The following is a 16,274-nucleotide window of genomic DNA, read 5'->3' on the forward strand; positions in this document are numbered from 1 at the left end:
GCTTTTACAAATCAACAATTTTTCATTCGAAGCCTGCAGGCTAACTTGCAGGTTAATATTACAGTCCATCCACAATGGACAGCAAAAAGACACCGAACTAAGAAAATATTGTGTGACCTCGAATAAGTGACCCCGAAACTTCACCCATTCTTTCTCTCCAGAGATGCTCCTGTCCCGCTGAGTTACTCCAGCATTTTGTGTTTACCTTCACACTAAAAGAACTGTTTTGGAATAAAGTGACTTCACTCAAATTTCCAACGCCATATTTCACAACTGGATAGTTCAGTTCAGTTTAATTTATTTTCACATATAGGTACTGTGAAAAGCTTTTGTTGTGTGCTAACCAGTCAGCAGAAAGACAATTCATTATTACAATCATTGCATTTACAATGTATAGATACATGATCAGGGAATGACGTTTAGTGCAAGGTAAAGCCAGCAAAGACTGATCAAGGATGCCCGAGGATCATCAGAGGTAGATAGTAGTTCAATGCTGCTCTCTGGTAGGATGATTCAGTTGCCTGGTAACAGCTGGGAAGAAACTGTCCCTGAATCTGGTGGTGTGCATGTTCACACTTCTATACCTTTTGCCTGATGGGAGAGGAGAAGAGGGAGTGGCCAGGGTGTAACTCGTCCGGGATTATGCTGCTGGTCTTGCCGAGGTAGAGTGAGATATAAATGGAATCAATTGAAGGGAGTATTTAAGAAGAAACTGCAGATGCTGGGAAAATCGAAAGAAGACAGAAAATGCTGGAGAAACTCAGCAGGTGAGGCAGCATTTATGGAGAAAATGAGTAGGCAACATTACGGGTCGAGACCCTTCTTCAGACTGATGTCGGGGTTGGGGGGGGGGGGGGTGAGAAAAAAAAAAAGAAGATGCGGAGACAGTAGGCTATGTGGGAGAGCTGGGAAGGGGAAGGAGGAAGAAAGCAAGGACTACCTGAAATTAGAGAAGTCGATGTTCATAACCCTGGGGTGTAAACTACCCATGCGAAATATGAGGTGTTGTGCCTCCAATTTACGTTGGGCCTCACTATAGTAATGGAGGAGGACCAGGACAAAAAGGTCAGATTCAGAATGGGAGGGGGAGTTGAAATGCTGGGCAACCGGGAGATCAGGTTGGTTAGTACGGACTGAGCGGAGATGTTCGGCGAAGCGGTCGCCGAGCCTACGCTTGGTCTCGACGATGTATAGAAGGTGACACCTGCGACAGCGGATGCAGTAGATGAGGTTGGAGGACGTGCAGGTGAACCTCTGCTTCACATGGAAAGACTGTTTGGGTCTTTGGATGGAGTCGAGAGATAGGTAAAGCGACAGGTGTAGCATTTCCTGCAGTTGCAGGGGAAAGTATCAGGGGAGGGGGTGGGAAGGGACGAATTGACCCGGGAGTTATGGATGGAGCGGTCTCTACGGAAAGCAGAAAGGGGCGGAGATGGGAAGATCTGGACAGTGGCAGGATCTCGCTGGAGGTGGCGAGTGTCAGAGAATTATATTTTCTATGCGCCGGCTGATGGGATGGAAGGTGAGGACAAGTGGCACTCTGTCCTTGTTACGAGTGGGAGGGGATGGGGAGTGAGAGCAGAGCTGCGGGATATAGAGGAGACCTTGTCGAGAGCCTCATCTATAGTCAAAGAGAGGAACCCACGTTTCCTGAAGAATGAGGACATCTCCGATGCCCTGGTCTGGAACACCTCATCCTGGGTGCAGATGCGGCATAGACGGAGGAATTGGGAGTGGGGGAGGGGGGATAGAGTCCTTACAGGGAGCAGGGTGGGAAAAATTGTAGTCAAGATAGCTGTGGGAGTCAGTGGGTTTGTAGTAGATGTCGGTCAGTAGTCTGTTACCTGCGATGGAGATGTTTTGATCAAGGAACGGTAGGGAGATGTCGTAAATAGTCCAGGTGAATTTGAGTGCCAGATGGAAATTGGTGGTGAAATGGATGAAGTCAGTGAGTTCTGCATGGGTGCAGGAGGTAGCCCCAATGTAGTCGTCAATGTAGCAAAGGTAGAGTTCAGTGATAGGGCCACAGTACGCCTCGAACAGGTATTGTTCGACGTACCCTACAAAGAGGCAGCCATAGTTAGGGCCCATGTGCGTGCCCATAGCTACGCCTTGGATTTGGAGGAAATGGGAGGAGTCAAAGGAAAAGTTGTTAAGGGTGAGGACCATCTCCGATAGGCGGAGGAGAGTATTAGTAGACGGAAATTGGTTGGTTCTATGGTCGAGGAAGAAACGGAGGGCTTTACACCCTCCTGGTGGGGATGGAGGTGTAGAATGACAGGACATCCAGAGTGAAGATGAGGGAGTGGGGGCCTGGGAAACGGAAGTCATGAAGGAAACGAAGAGCATGCGAGGTGTCTTGGACATAGGTGGGGAGGGATTGGCCCAGGGGGGGGGGGGAGATAGGATGGAGTCGAGGTATGTGGAAATACGTTCGGTGGGACTTGAGCAACCAGAAACAATGGGTCTGCCAGGACAGTTGGGTTTGTGGAATTTGGGGAGAAGATAAAATCGGGCCATGCGGGGTTGTGGAACGGGCAGGGAGCCAGAAGCGATGAAGGAAGTAATGGTGCTTGGGACGATGGCCTGGTGCTTGTGTCTGGGGTCATGGTCCAAGGATAAGCAGGAGGAGGTGTCTGAGAATTGTCGCCTGGTCAGCCCACAAGACAACCACAGCACCTCCTTTGTCGGCAGGTCTGACTACCCAGTCAGAGTTATTGCAGAGTGAGTGGAGGGCGGTACGTTCCAGGGGGGGGGGGGAGAGAGGTTAGAGTGAGTAAGGCGAGTGGAAAAGTTAAGGCGGTTGATGTCCCTCCGGCAGTTTGAAATGAACAGGTCTAACGAAGGTAGATGGCCATGGGGGGGGGAGAAGAGAGTCCAGGAGGAGAAGGGGTCCGTTGGAGACGGGAGAAGGGGTCATCACTAGGAAGTGAGGGCTCCTTCCCATGGAAAAAAGCGAATGCGGAGACGACGACAGAAGAGCTCCTCATCGTGGCAGGCACGGAACTCATTGAGGTGGGGACGGAGGGGAATAAAGGTGAGGCCTCTGCTGAGGACAGACCATTCGGTATCGGAAAGGGGGAGGTCAGAGAGGATGGTGAACACAAGGCAAGGGTGGGGGTTGGGGTCAGAGGAAGGCAGGTGAGTAGATGGGGGCCGAGGCGATCTCAGGGGGGGGGGGGAAATAGTCAGGGAGGGGGTATGAGGACTATCGTGTGGGTGGGGAGCAGCTGGGGTCACCTGGTTCAAGGGGGATGGGGGAGAACCAGTGGATACCCCACTGTTCCCTGTAGGGGAGGGGGGAGCATTAGGACCCAGCGCAGTCAAACCACATGGAGTGAGATTCTGCAGCGTGCAGACTTCAGGCCTGGTGCTGAGCCTGGGACCCAGGTAAGGCGACGGCGGCGGCCCGCTGGTGCGCGGTGGAGTGGCAGAGTTGCTGGTGGAGGCCCGCGGGGAGTGGAGTCCGGGTTAGTGGGAGAGACATCAGAAGAGCCGGTCAGCGGAAGGCCGGAGATGCAGCAATAATGGGCGGTTCCGGTGAGGCCGCGGGGGTCGGCGGTGTCGGTGAGGCAGCGGGGGTCAGCTGTGTCGGTGAGGCAGCGAGGGTCGGTGGTCCCGTGAGGCAGCGAGGGTCGGCGGCATTGGTGAGTCGTTGAAGGTCGGCGGCGGTCCCGAGGAGGCCCTGGAGGTCGACGACGGTGGCGTCTTCAGTGGTCGGGGCCTGAGATCGGCCCGGAAGGCAGTGAGGGGAAGGAGGGAGAAAGCAAGGACTACCTGAAATTAGAGAAGTCGATGTTCATACCGCTGGGGTGTAAACTACCCAAGCGAAATATGAGGTGTTGTTCCTCCAATTTATGCTGAGCCTCACTCTGGCAATGGAGGAGGCCCAGGACAAAAAGGTCAGATTCAGAATGGGAGGGGGAGTTGAAGTGCTGGGCAACCGGGAGATCAGGTTGGTTAGTACGGACTGAGCGGAGGTGTTCGGCGGAGCAGTCACCGAGCCTACTCTTGGTCTCGCCGATGTGGAGAAGGTGACGCCTACGATAGCGGATGCAGTAGATGAGGTTGGAGGACGTGCAGGTGAACCTCTGCCTCACCTGGAAAAACTGTTTAGGTCCTTGGATGAAGTCGAGGGGGGAGGTGTAGCATTTCCTGCGGTTGCAGGGAAAAGTACCAGAGGAGGGGATGGTCTTGGTGGGAAGGGACGAATTGACCAGGGTGTTACGGAGGGAACCCCATTCCCAGCTCTCCCACTTAGCCTACTGTCTCCGACTCTACCTTTCTTTTTCCCACCCCACCTCCCACCACCGACATCAGTCTGAAGAAGGGTCTCGACCCGAAACGTCGCCCACTCCTTTTCTCCTTAGATGCTGCCTCACCTGCTGAGTTTCTCCAGCATTTTTTGTCTACTTTCAATAGAAGGGAGGTTGGTTTGTATGATGGCCTGGGCTGCATCCACAATTAGCTGCAGTTATTGCATTTTAATCATTGTGCTGTTCCTGTTTTGTACGAGCTTGTTGTTTACAATATCACTGCTTGTTAGACTACTCTGAATACCAAATGCAGGAATTAGTTGCTTATTCTTTGTTATATAATTTATATTTTTAACTTTTTACATTTGTTTTATGTGAGGAAGATTGCATTTCATAAAAATTGTAGTGAAAGCCATTGGAAATGAAACCCGGTAATGAGAAAAAAGGTTCACCACTTTGCATACCAGAACAGCCACAGAGGTAAGAGGTCCTGCATTTTAATTCAATACAGTATTGAGTACCTACTGGTCTGCAGAATTTTAGTTATAATTTCTCCAAAATTTGCTCATAATTTTACCTGGAATTAATATTTTGTAAATAAACAAAGTTAAAAGATTTTATATGAAACAAAGGGTAGGGAGGAGGCAAGTAGAAATGTTTCACAGAGGTGCAGCTGTGATCTATCAGTAAAAGTATTTTAGACTATAAATTACAGCTTCTTAAACACCATTACAGCCCAAATATCTGATCTGACAGAAAGCAATGCCCTGTGTTCCTAACAGCTAAAGAGTTACTCAAGCAATTAAATAAATTTAAATCAAACATTCATTTTGATCTGCTTGTGAAGGAATAGCTGTCCAACACATCATCTTTTCAAAGATGCATTACAGTTCTGGGCTCCAATTATGATTTAGGAAATAAATCAAAGAATTACAGAGATCATTAAAAGCATTCCCTTGTGCACTATTTTAGTCATGCCTTCGAAAGGTTTATTAGATTTGTCAGGCATATGTTTCAATTAAATAGGGTCATGACTGCACTCTACCCCAATCAAAATATAGTCAAGATGCAATTTGCCTCTATTTTTCTTGCTACCTGATCACTTTGGGTGAACTGGGGCATTTGAAGAGCTATAACCTGCAGGATTGTCGTCAAAGAGCTGGGAAACAAGATTAACCCAAAGTCCATTTTTGGCTGGCTTGATATGATGGCTCTAATGGCCTTTTTTGTGCTGCAAGTGCAATAATAATTTTGTGTATCATGAAACTCTGAAAAAGGTTTACAGTACAAGACGGTAATGTAATAGGAAGCATCCTTACAATGGACTGCATGTACAAAGGGCCTTTGAAAGCTAGACCTGTTAAAGGAAATAAGTTTTGTTTTGTAGGATGCTAATGATAAAAAGATTGAAGCTGATTCAGGCACACAACCTCTTAAGACATTGAAGGTAAGGAAGGCCCAGGAACACTCCAAGGTACCAATGGCCAAGGTATAAAGAACTCGCCCAATTTTCTCACATGTGGGAGAACACAAATCTAACCCATAGTCTGCATGTTAATAATATGGGTATAATGAACTTCTAACTGATAGATACAGAAATTCTAATTGTATCTACCATATTCAAATCAATCATTGAGAGAAAATGAAAGACAATTATCCTTGTAGCTGGAAGAAAGTGTCCTTCCAGCTTCCAGCTGTGGTTTTATATGTGATCGATTTACATCCAATAAGTTGAAATTCAATTTTGTATCATTCAGTAACAATAGTGATCTTTGATATTGAGAACGCAGTTCCCCTTGTTTAGGTATAGGGTAGAAACGGGTGATGATTCCAACAACACACTGCAAATGTAACCTTCATACATAAAAAAGCCACAATAAGGAGTGGATAACATCACTCCTCATAATGTGCAACAACTGTGTTCAGCTCTGGTCAGTGATCCTGACGTGGCCAGTTATAAACATTGGGATATATGTTGAAAAGACCACTACAGCCAAAGAAAGACGAGGCCTGGAGCTACCTATTTCTGCCCAAACATTGCACAAATTCACAACAGAATCTGTCTATTGAGTGATTGAAGTCCACAGTAGTCCATGAAGACAATCAAAACCTGTCATCTGACAAAGTGCTTGATAAAAGTTGCACGCTAAATCTCCGGTGATTCATACATGGAGTTAACAAAAATGGTTGTTTCTGCCAAAATTAAGACTTGAGAAACAAATTTAATGAGGTTTCCATCACACAAAAGGAATATTAAGTACCAGAAAAATATAAAAGTGTCAATGTTCTGAGCTGTGTTCATTCTCTATGCCTACCTTAAGACTTGACTCATAGTCTGTGTTCACTTTGAACATCAACCCAAGACGCAAGTGAATCTCGTTGGCTCGAGAGAAGCTGGGATCAATATAAAGCACCTCCTGAAATGCTTTAATTGCCCTGAAAATAGAGAAAAAAGAAAACTCAGTATTATTTGTCCCAGATTTATTGAAAATTGACACTTAACTCTCTTTCATCCGCCAATTAAAGATCAGCATTGGAGACACAAAAGACTGCAGAAGCTAGAATCTGCAGTAGAAAAAACAAACTGCTGGAGGAATTAGTAGATCAAGCAACATTTATGGAGGCAACACTTCTAGTCTGTGTGTGTGTGTGTGGGGGGGGGGGGGGGGGGGGGGGGGGGGGGGCGGGGGATGGGGGGGAAACTTTTAAAATCTTTCCCCTGCACGGAGAACCCGACCTTTTCCCTGTCGGGTCTCCGTTGTCATTGGGGCTGCAACGTGGAGCTGCCTCCGGCAGTAGCGACCTGGGGCTCCAGTCACGGAGCTGCGGACTACTTACCATCATGGAGCTGGCCGAGTTCGGAGCGGGTGGAGCTGTGGTGGCGAGCTGCTGTGGCCCGACCCCCGGGGATTCGGAGGCTCCGGTGGACGGTGATATCGGGAGCCCGCGGGTCCCTGCTGGGAGACCGCTTTTCGGGGCTTCCGCAACGGCAACTTCTCCCGCCCGAGTCGCGGGGTCGAGGATACCTGGAGCGGGGCCTGACATCGCCGCCCGGCGCGGCTTGGAATGGCTGCGGGACTTTGCTAGCGCCCGCCGGGGGCTCCAACAACAAGACCCGGAGCGCGGCCTTGCATCGGCCGGCGCGGCGTTAATGGCTGCGGGACAATTGCCATCGCCCGCCGGGGGCTTTGACTTTGACTGACATCGGGAGGGGAATGGGAAGTGCAGGGGAGAGATAAGTTTCTTTGCCTTCCATCACAGCGAGGAGGAGATGCGCTGTGATGGATGTCTGTGTAAATTGTGTTGTGTCTTGGGTCTTTTTTTTCTTGTGTGTATGACTGTAGAAACAACATTTCATTTGAGCCTCTATGAGGTTCAAGTGACAAATAAATTGTATTGTATTGTATTGTATTGTATTGTATACTTCAGGTCAAAACCCTGCATTAGGATCAGATCAGTGTTGTTTCAAAAATGACAATACCAGTTAAAAGTTAATATAAGCATTCTTAGTTTCTGAAAAGTTAGAAGAGTAAAATCCACAGAAAGCATCTAAATATTGAAAGAGATATTGCGCTTTATGTAATTTCATAGATATTATCTAGTGCAGTTTTTTCATTATTACACGTCACATTTGAACGATATTTGTCCAATACATTCAATAGATGTTAAGATTAAAGAAAGAGTTCCATTGAGTATTTTAAGCATATTTTTAATTTCATATTTTTAGCACTGCAGTTTTTTGCTTTTCCATAGAGCTCTGCCTCTGCCTCTTCACCTTTATCCCAATCCAAGACAGTGAAATAAAGTGATTAGATATGATTATGTTCTTGAAGAAATGAATAATGCATTAAGCAGATCAAATTCCTTTTTTAAACAAACACTTACTTTAACTTGGTTGGGTTAATAAGAGCCCAATGATTCATATCAAACGCCAAATTTTTATATCAGAAAAATATACTTGTGTCCAAAACAATTATGCATAATAGCTTTTGACCAATGAAAGGGGTTGACGTGCTCTAATCGAGTTCACTACTGCAGCAGAAAAATTCTGCCTGAATTTCAGCAGGTTATAATAACAAAAGACAGTTTTCACTTTTGCTACTTATTTGTGAGCAGCTATGGCTGGAGCTCTGATGGCCACGTTCAACTTTAAGCAGACAGCCTGAAATATTTTAATGAGATCCATGCAGCCATTTGAAACACTCAGCACTTTTTCTGTAGTTCAATGTAATTCTGGAATTAATACCTACAGTAAATGGTTAGCATTATTTACCAGATATAGCATAAAATCCGATTAAGTTTTTTCAAGGAAATAACAAGGTATAATAGAATAGAATAGAATTACCTTTATTGTCATTCAGACCTTACGGTCTGAACGAAATTTCGTGCCTGCAGTCATACATACAATAATACAATAATAAACAACAATAAACACAAATTAACATCCACCACAGTGAGTCCTCCAAGCACCTCCTCACTGTGGTGGAGGCAAAAATCTTAGGGCTGCAGTCTCTTCCCTCCTCTTCTCCCTCTGCGCTGAGATACCCCACCGGGCGATGGCACAGACAGTCCCGCGGCTCACCAAACCCCGCAAACGTGCCGGCTCAAACACCGTGGCCCGGGGTGGTCGAAGCTGCCGCCCTCCAGTCCAGCGGACGCAGCCGCTGGCCCACGGCTGAACCCCGGACACAGGTCACCGCCGCCAGAACGACGTCCCAGCCACCGGAGCACCGTTCCAACCCCTAGCCAGATCGCCCTCACGTGAGTGCCTTTCCTCCCTCGAGCTGGGCCGCTCCGACGGGAGCGCCATTCCACCCTCGGGCTGGGCCGCCCTGACGGGAGCGCCACAGCCCCTCACGGGAGAGTCTCAGCCCCGCGCCAGGCCACCCTCACGGGAGCATCACAGCCCCTCACGGGAGCGCCGTTCCAGCCCCGAGCCGGACCGCCCTCACGGGAGCGAGCCCAGGGCAAGTCCTGACTGGCTCTGCCTCCAGAGTCTCGAGGTCGCCAGCTCCGCCATTCGGCCTCAGCGCAGACGGAGGCAGAGAAGGGGGATACGACAAAAAAGTCGCATTCCCCCGAAGGGAGAGACAGCAAGCCCCGTTTCAACCCCCCCCCACCGCCACCCCCACATAAACACAACCTTAAAAACCAAAAACTTAACTAGACAAAACGAAAAAAACAACACAAAAAAAGTAAAAACGAACGGACTGCAGGCGAGCCGCTGCTGCCAGGGCAGCGCCGCCACTTCCGGATAGGCAGCATGGTCTATGTAGAGACTTCAATAAGAGCTTTGACAAGGTCCCATTGACAGAGAGCGACGGTCAAGGATTGCTTTCGTGATTAAAAGCCTGTGACCTGTAGTGTACCGTGGGAATTGGTGCTGGAACCCCTGCTGTGTGAGATTTACATTAACAATGTGGATGTAAATGTAGGAGGGTTGAATCGTAAGTTCACAGAAGACAAAACTTGTGGTGTGTAGTGTAAATAGCAAGAAATCTTTCCCAACAGTAATGATATCTAAAATCAGATGACACACATTTAAGTTAGAAGATTCAACAGGGATCGGAGAAAGAAAATTCTCTTCGATGGAATCTGAAAGTGCTGCACGAGAGAATGAGAAAGCAGACTTAATTTTCTGGTTGATAGACACAAAATGTTGGAGTAACTCAGCGGGACAGGCAGCATCTCTGGATAGAAGGAATGGGTGATGTTTGAGAGTCGAGACCCTTCTTCAGACTGAGTCAGGGGAGAGGGAGACAGAGATATGGAAGGGTAAGTTGTTAAAACAAGAGATCAATGGAAAGAAGTTGAAGGAAAATGTAGAAAAGATCATTGTTAGCCAAGGGGAAGATGACAACGAGGCATACAATCAGTAAAATGTAATCAAGAGGACAGTTAAGCAAGTCAGAGAACTAGGAGAGAGGGAAAGCTAGGGTTACTTGAAATTAGAGAAGTCAATATTCATACAGCTGGGTTTTAAGCTGTCTAAGCGAAATAGGAGATGCAGTTCCTCCAATTTGCAATGGGCCTCACTCTGACAGTGGAGGAGGCCCAGGAAAGAAAGGTCAGTTTGGGAATGGGAGGGGGAGTGTTTAGCAAACGGGCAATCATGTAGCTCTAGGCAGACTGAAATGATCACCGATTGGTCTCGCTGATATATAAGAGTCCACACCTGGAACAGCGGATACAGTAGATGAAGTTGGAAGAGATGCAAGTGAACCTCTGCCTCACCTGAAAGGACTGTTGGGGTCCTTGGACAGAGTCGACGGAGGAGGTAAAGGGACAGGTGTTGCATCTCGTGCAGTTGCAGGGGAGGGGGTGGTTTGAGTGGGAAGGGACGAGTTACCCAGGGAGTTGGAGGGAACAGTCTCTGCGGAAAGCAGAAAGGAGTAGAGATGGGAAGATGCGGTGGGATCTTGTTGGAGGGTGTGAAAATGTCGGATGACATTGTCGTGAAAATGTCGATGAGGTGAAAGGTGAGGTCTAGGGTGACTTTGACCCTGTTGTGACGGGGGGAGCAAGAGCAGAGCTGCGAGATTCCGAGGAGACCCATGTGAAAGCAATGACATCAGACCTTTAGAAAACCCTGCTTAATCCCATGATGACCAACTTTACAGGCAGCATGTTCCAAAACTATTCTTGCTGTAAAGGACGTTTTTCCACAAATTCTCTCGTCACCTTGGACAATGTGGACGGATTAGAAAATGTGAAATAATGTCTACAAATATCCTGCAGAAAGTAGTTACTGCTCTGAGGTCTGCAGGGGAGTATTACAAGGGAAGAATGAACAACAAAGCTTCCATTTAAAGTATCGTCAGTAGAAAACAGAATTTTACTCTGGAGATAAGAGTGGGACAAAGCCACACTGTTCAGGCAATAAAACCAATGAATTTCCCAGTTTTATATTTGAAAGTGAACAAGGAAAACAAGGATTTTTGTTTGTGTTGGATATCAAACCAGAATTAGATGATACAATTAATTGCTAGGTAAACTGAATACAAAAGTATAAAGGTTACAATTGTAGAGGGAAGACAGATTCAAAATGCTGGAGTAACTCAATGGGTCAGACACCTCTGGAGAAACGGAATAGGTGATGTTTCGAGTCGAGACTGTCTGAAGACTGTCTGAAGAAGGCTTTCAACCCAAACAACATCACCTATTCCTTTTCTCCAGAGGTGCCTGACCCGCTGCGTTACTCCAGCATTGTGTGTCTATCTTCAGTGTAAACCAGTATCTGCAGGTCCTTCCTACATAATTATACAGGGGTCTGATGAAACTATATTTGGACATCCAGGTTAAAGAGTTGGAGACAACATTCTTATTGAAGAAAAGATGTTAATCACTGGAAGAAGTTCACAGACAGTTTACCTGGAACGGACAGGTTACCTTTTGCAAAGATTTGGTAGACTAATCTTGTATTTACTCATGTTTACAAGAAAGAGAGAGGACTTGATTGAACATGCAATATCTTTAGAAATCTTGACAATCAGATTAGCCATACTTTTATTGAAAGCTGAGGAAGGTGGGAGATTTACCCTTAAGTCTTATTTTTGTTTGTATGATGCTAAGAGAACATGATGTAAAAAGTCAATTTAATATACATGAAACTGATAGTTATAAAGTGAAGAGACACAACCCAACAGTTTTAAATTTTAGTATGGCATATCTTTGAGGTAAAAAATAAACAGGTCTCAGGAAACTAGAGGACAATGGAAAAGGAATGGCTCCAGGAAACTGATAAATCTGTCAATAAGTAAACCGGGTTGTGCCAAAAACAGAGCAGACACCTTTGATAGCAGTTATGTGCGGCCACTACGGTCAATAAATGAGATATTAAAGAAAAAGAATCACACAAACTCATGAGCTAATACAAATTCAGCAGATTGATGAGTTGTAAATAAAGAAATCAAAAGAATACAATGCCAAGTGAGGTAACAAAAAATCAACAAAGGAATAAAATGTCAACGTGATGAAAAATGTTATGTTACCCTTTTGTACAGTGAAAGGGAGGGAGTGTGGTTAGAATTTATTTATTGGATGTGGATGTCACACTGGTCAGTGACCATCTCTAATACAATCAATACAATACAATCAGTTTTATTCGTTTTGTTCGTTTTAATGTTAGCCCAATGACGACAGATGCATGCAAGATTATAACTTAAGGAAATCATCGACTCCCCCATTTCACAGCAATAGTGGATAAAGTATAGGCAGTACAAGGTGACCCAAAAGTAATTCAATTTAAGGGATTGAAGAGGTAAAGAAATTGCTGGTGTGTTGCACATATTTTTCCACATTTTCTCTAGATTCAGGAATTAGATTGAAAAGATTCTATTTTATCCAATATGACAGCCACCCCAATTAACTTTCATGGGAACATCTCAAATATTGTGCCATGTTACATGTCTTTGGAGTTTTGGGCTGTATTTCGCAGATTAAAAAAATGAATGGTTTGCCAGACACAGGGCTCTCTCAGTTGCTGACTGTTTTTTAATTCCCTGCTGCTTAAGACTTCAAATCATCACTCACTACCATCAATTGCCCCACAGATCAAATCAGTTGCCACTTTAAGATAAAACTACTTGGTATAATGCCAAAGTATTTTCTTAATCGCATCAGGTAACCCCACAATGTTAGCACCAATTCACTTTATGCCTTTTGCCCTTATCTAAAGTGGACCCATGAAAATAGATCGCAGAAAGAGTTTCAGACAAAAGAAACAAAAATGGTACCTGCAACAATGACTTAAGCTACTAATAGTAACAAATTAAGAATGCAAACCATTTTTTCCACCATCGTTTTACATATACATAAAACATCAGTTTTACATATAATTCTATCATATTATACAATTTAGCCTACATATGCAAATTAATTACATTTTGACACACCATCTAGGTTTGAAAACTGCTCCCATTACCTTCTTTCTCTTTACCCCTTATCTCTTCTCATCTTTCATCCCAATCTTCCAATAATATATACTTGCACGGAAGCCAACTAAGATTCTCTATATATTCTGAATATAGAGAAATTGCAATTACAGGATATTATAAAATGTCCACACAAAAAATATTACTTTCACAAGCACATTTATTTTTTGCAATAGAGAAACAAGTCATACAGAAACCATAATCAAATAACCTTTATTTAACGTTTAATGCAACATTTTTGAAGCAATTGCATACTCTCAATTGTGTTCACAGCATTAGAATTTCCTGCTGATCTGCATCCTTTTTGATTAACTTATTAGTACAATGGCACCTTCACATTCAAATTGCAAGATACAAGGGGGACACATATAAATGCAGTCCAGCCAGTCAGCAATTAATGCAATTTAGTGACACCATGTGGTAGTGGTTTGAATAACAAAAAAATGTGGATTTCGTATTAAGAAAGAATCGCATCAGGTAACCTCACAATGCGAGGTCAATTAAGAAATTTGTTGACCACATTGAAGGCAGAATAGTGAATTATTGCATTGTGTATTTAAGACCAAGATTTTAAACAAAAAATATTCATTCTTCCCACTCAGAAATACGAGTTTATCAGAAGCTGTTTATCTCTAAATACACCAATTATGTCTAAATCTCGGATTCTCCTGGAAATAAACAACATTTTCCTTTGAAAACATGGAAGCTCAAACTAAATTATTAGCCCTAATAAGCACATCGGCAAACAGGAGGATAATCATAGAAAACATTGTTGCTTACACAAAAATGTGGACTTCATATTAAGAAAAAATCTTGCAGAACAGAGAACTGGTGGGATCAATGTTACACTTCCGACATCTATCAAGACCCACAAACAGGACCAACCTGGTCGGCATCAAAACCATAAAATTTCTGGGGGGAAAACATACATACTCTTCAACATCTTACTACAGATGCCAACATGTCACTTGTCTTCTTAACTGTTTGCTGTATCATTTTATCTTGCACGGTCTATTTCCTGTCCACAACCTGTGACAGAACCACAAAACTGAAACTTGCAAGACTTGCAAGGTCTGAAGAAGGGGTTCAGCCCAAAACGTTCCTTTGCTCCATAGATGCTGCCTCACCCGCTGGGCTTCTCCAGCAGTTTTGTCTACCCTAGACCCTTTTCCTTGCTATTTGGGTGCAATGCATTTGGGGTGGCTAGTAACTGTGGTGTTTCACTACACCCACATGCTTAGCTTCCCTATAACCAATCTAACCTACCTTGATTTTATAATATAATATAATATATCAGCAGGCAGAAACGCCATGGCTAATGTTTCCTTGGTCTTAAGAAACTAGACTTTGGAAAAAAATACAATTATGTCTAAATCTTGGATTGATGACACGGAAACATCTCCTAGATCGAGGTTCCTTGGAAATAAACACAACATTTTCCTTTCAAAATATGTGAAAGCATTTAAATTCAAACTAAATTATTAGCTCTAATAAGCACATCAGCAAAGAGGAGGATAATCATAATCATTGTTGATTACACAAAAATGTGGATCCCGCATGAAGAAAAAAAGCAGAATTATGAATTATTGCATTGTGTATTTAATACCAAGATTTCTAAACAAAAAATATTAATTCTTCATGCTCAGAAATTCAAATTTACCAGAAGCTGTTTATCTCCAAATACAATTGACCAGGGTACAAATTCAAAAGTGTGAATTGACACCTAACCTTAATTCTTGCAACTTGCATCAACACATTAGTGCAACTAAAACAGCATTGAGGATATAAAAAGATAATTCCAGCCATAGAAGTTAGACGGGACAAGTGCGGAAGTTAGACCGGGGCAGGACTCGCACAGCCCGGGGCAGGACTCGCACAGTAAAGGGCCTGTCCCACTTGGCGATTTTTCCAGCGTCATATCAGTGGCGCCAAAATCTAGCGGCAGCAAAAAAATGCTGCGACACTTGAAAAAACACCGCGCGTCATACGTCATCACGCCGCATTATCGCCGTGTCATACGTCATCACCGTCGTGTCACCGCCGCATCATGTCGCGTATTTTTCGGTGACCTGCTACGTCGGTCAATGATGCCGGCAGTCGCCAAAAAAAATCGACAAGTGGGACAGGCCCTTTAATGGCAGGACTCACACAGTAAATGACAGGACTTGCACAGTAAATGGCAGGACTCTGTAGGATAATTGGAGGCAGAGTATAATAAGTACATAACTCCCTGAGAGTACTGATGACATCGGGTGGACAGAGGTGTGAAGGAGGCATTTGGTACAGTTACCTTTAGTAATAATAATAATAATAATAATACATTTTATTTATGGGCGCCTTTCAAGAGTCTCAAGGACACCTTACAAAAATTGAGCATGTAGAGGAAAAACATGTAAGGGGAATGAAATAAATAGTAGAGACATGACTAGTACACAAAGTAAAGACAGAATTCAATACAAAACACAGTATGAGGCAATTAATGCACAGATGAAAAGGGAGGGGGACGTGGGGCTAAGGATAGGCAGAGGTGAAGAGATGGGTCTTGAGGCGGGACTGGAAGATGGTGAGGGACACGGAATTGCGGATCAGTTGGGGGAGGGAGTTCCAGAGCCTGGGAGCTGCCCTGGAGAAGGCTCTGTCCCCAAAACTGCGGAGGTTGGACTTGTGGATGGAGAGGAGACCGGCTGATGTGGATCTGAGGGACCGTGAGGGTTGGTAGGGGAGAGGAGGTCAATGAGATATGGGGGGGCCAGATGGTGGAGGGCTTTGTAGGTGAGGATCAGGATTTTGTAGGTGATCCGGTGGGAGATGGGAAGCCAGTGAAGTTGTTTGAGGACTGGAGTGATGTGATGCCAGGATTTGGTAGTGGGTGATGAGTCGGGCGGCTGCGTTCTGGACCAGTTGGAGTCGGTTGATGTAGGTGGAGCTGATGCCAAGGAGAAGTGAGTTGCAATAGTCCAGTCGGGAGGAGATGAAGGCATGGATGAGTCTTTCAGCAGCGGGCGGTGTGAGAGAGGGTCTGAGTTTGGCGATGTTGCGGAGATGAAAGAAGGAGGTTTTAATGACATGGCGCATGTGAGGCTCA

At 44.9% G+C, this 16,274-nt stretch overlaps 1 protein-coding gene across 2 annotated transcripts in view; it reads right to left on the reverse strand.

Moving 5' to 3' along the window:
• kdm6a (lysine demethylase 6A) overlaps positions 1–16,274 on the reverse strand; it is a 205,831-nt gene that overhangs the window by 117,996 nt on the left and 71,561 nt on the right. For both annotated transcript variants that reach the window (XM_033033054.1, XM_033033055.1), the window contains exon 6: positions 6,572–6,692. In XM_033033054.1, coding sequence (XP_032888945.1) covers positions 6,572–6,692 — 121 coding nt within the window. The remainder of the gene's footprint in view (positions 1–6,571; positions 6,693–16,274) is intronic.

Source organism: Amblyraja radiata, chromosome 14 (genome assembly GCF_010909765.2).
Source record: "Amblyraja radiata isolate CabotCenter1 chromosome 14, sAmbRad1.1.pri, whole genome shotgun sequence".
NCBI lineage: Eukaryota > Metazoa > Chordata > Chondrichthyes > Rajiformes > Rajidae > Amblyraja > Amblyraja radiata.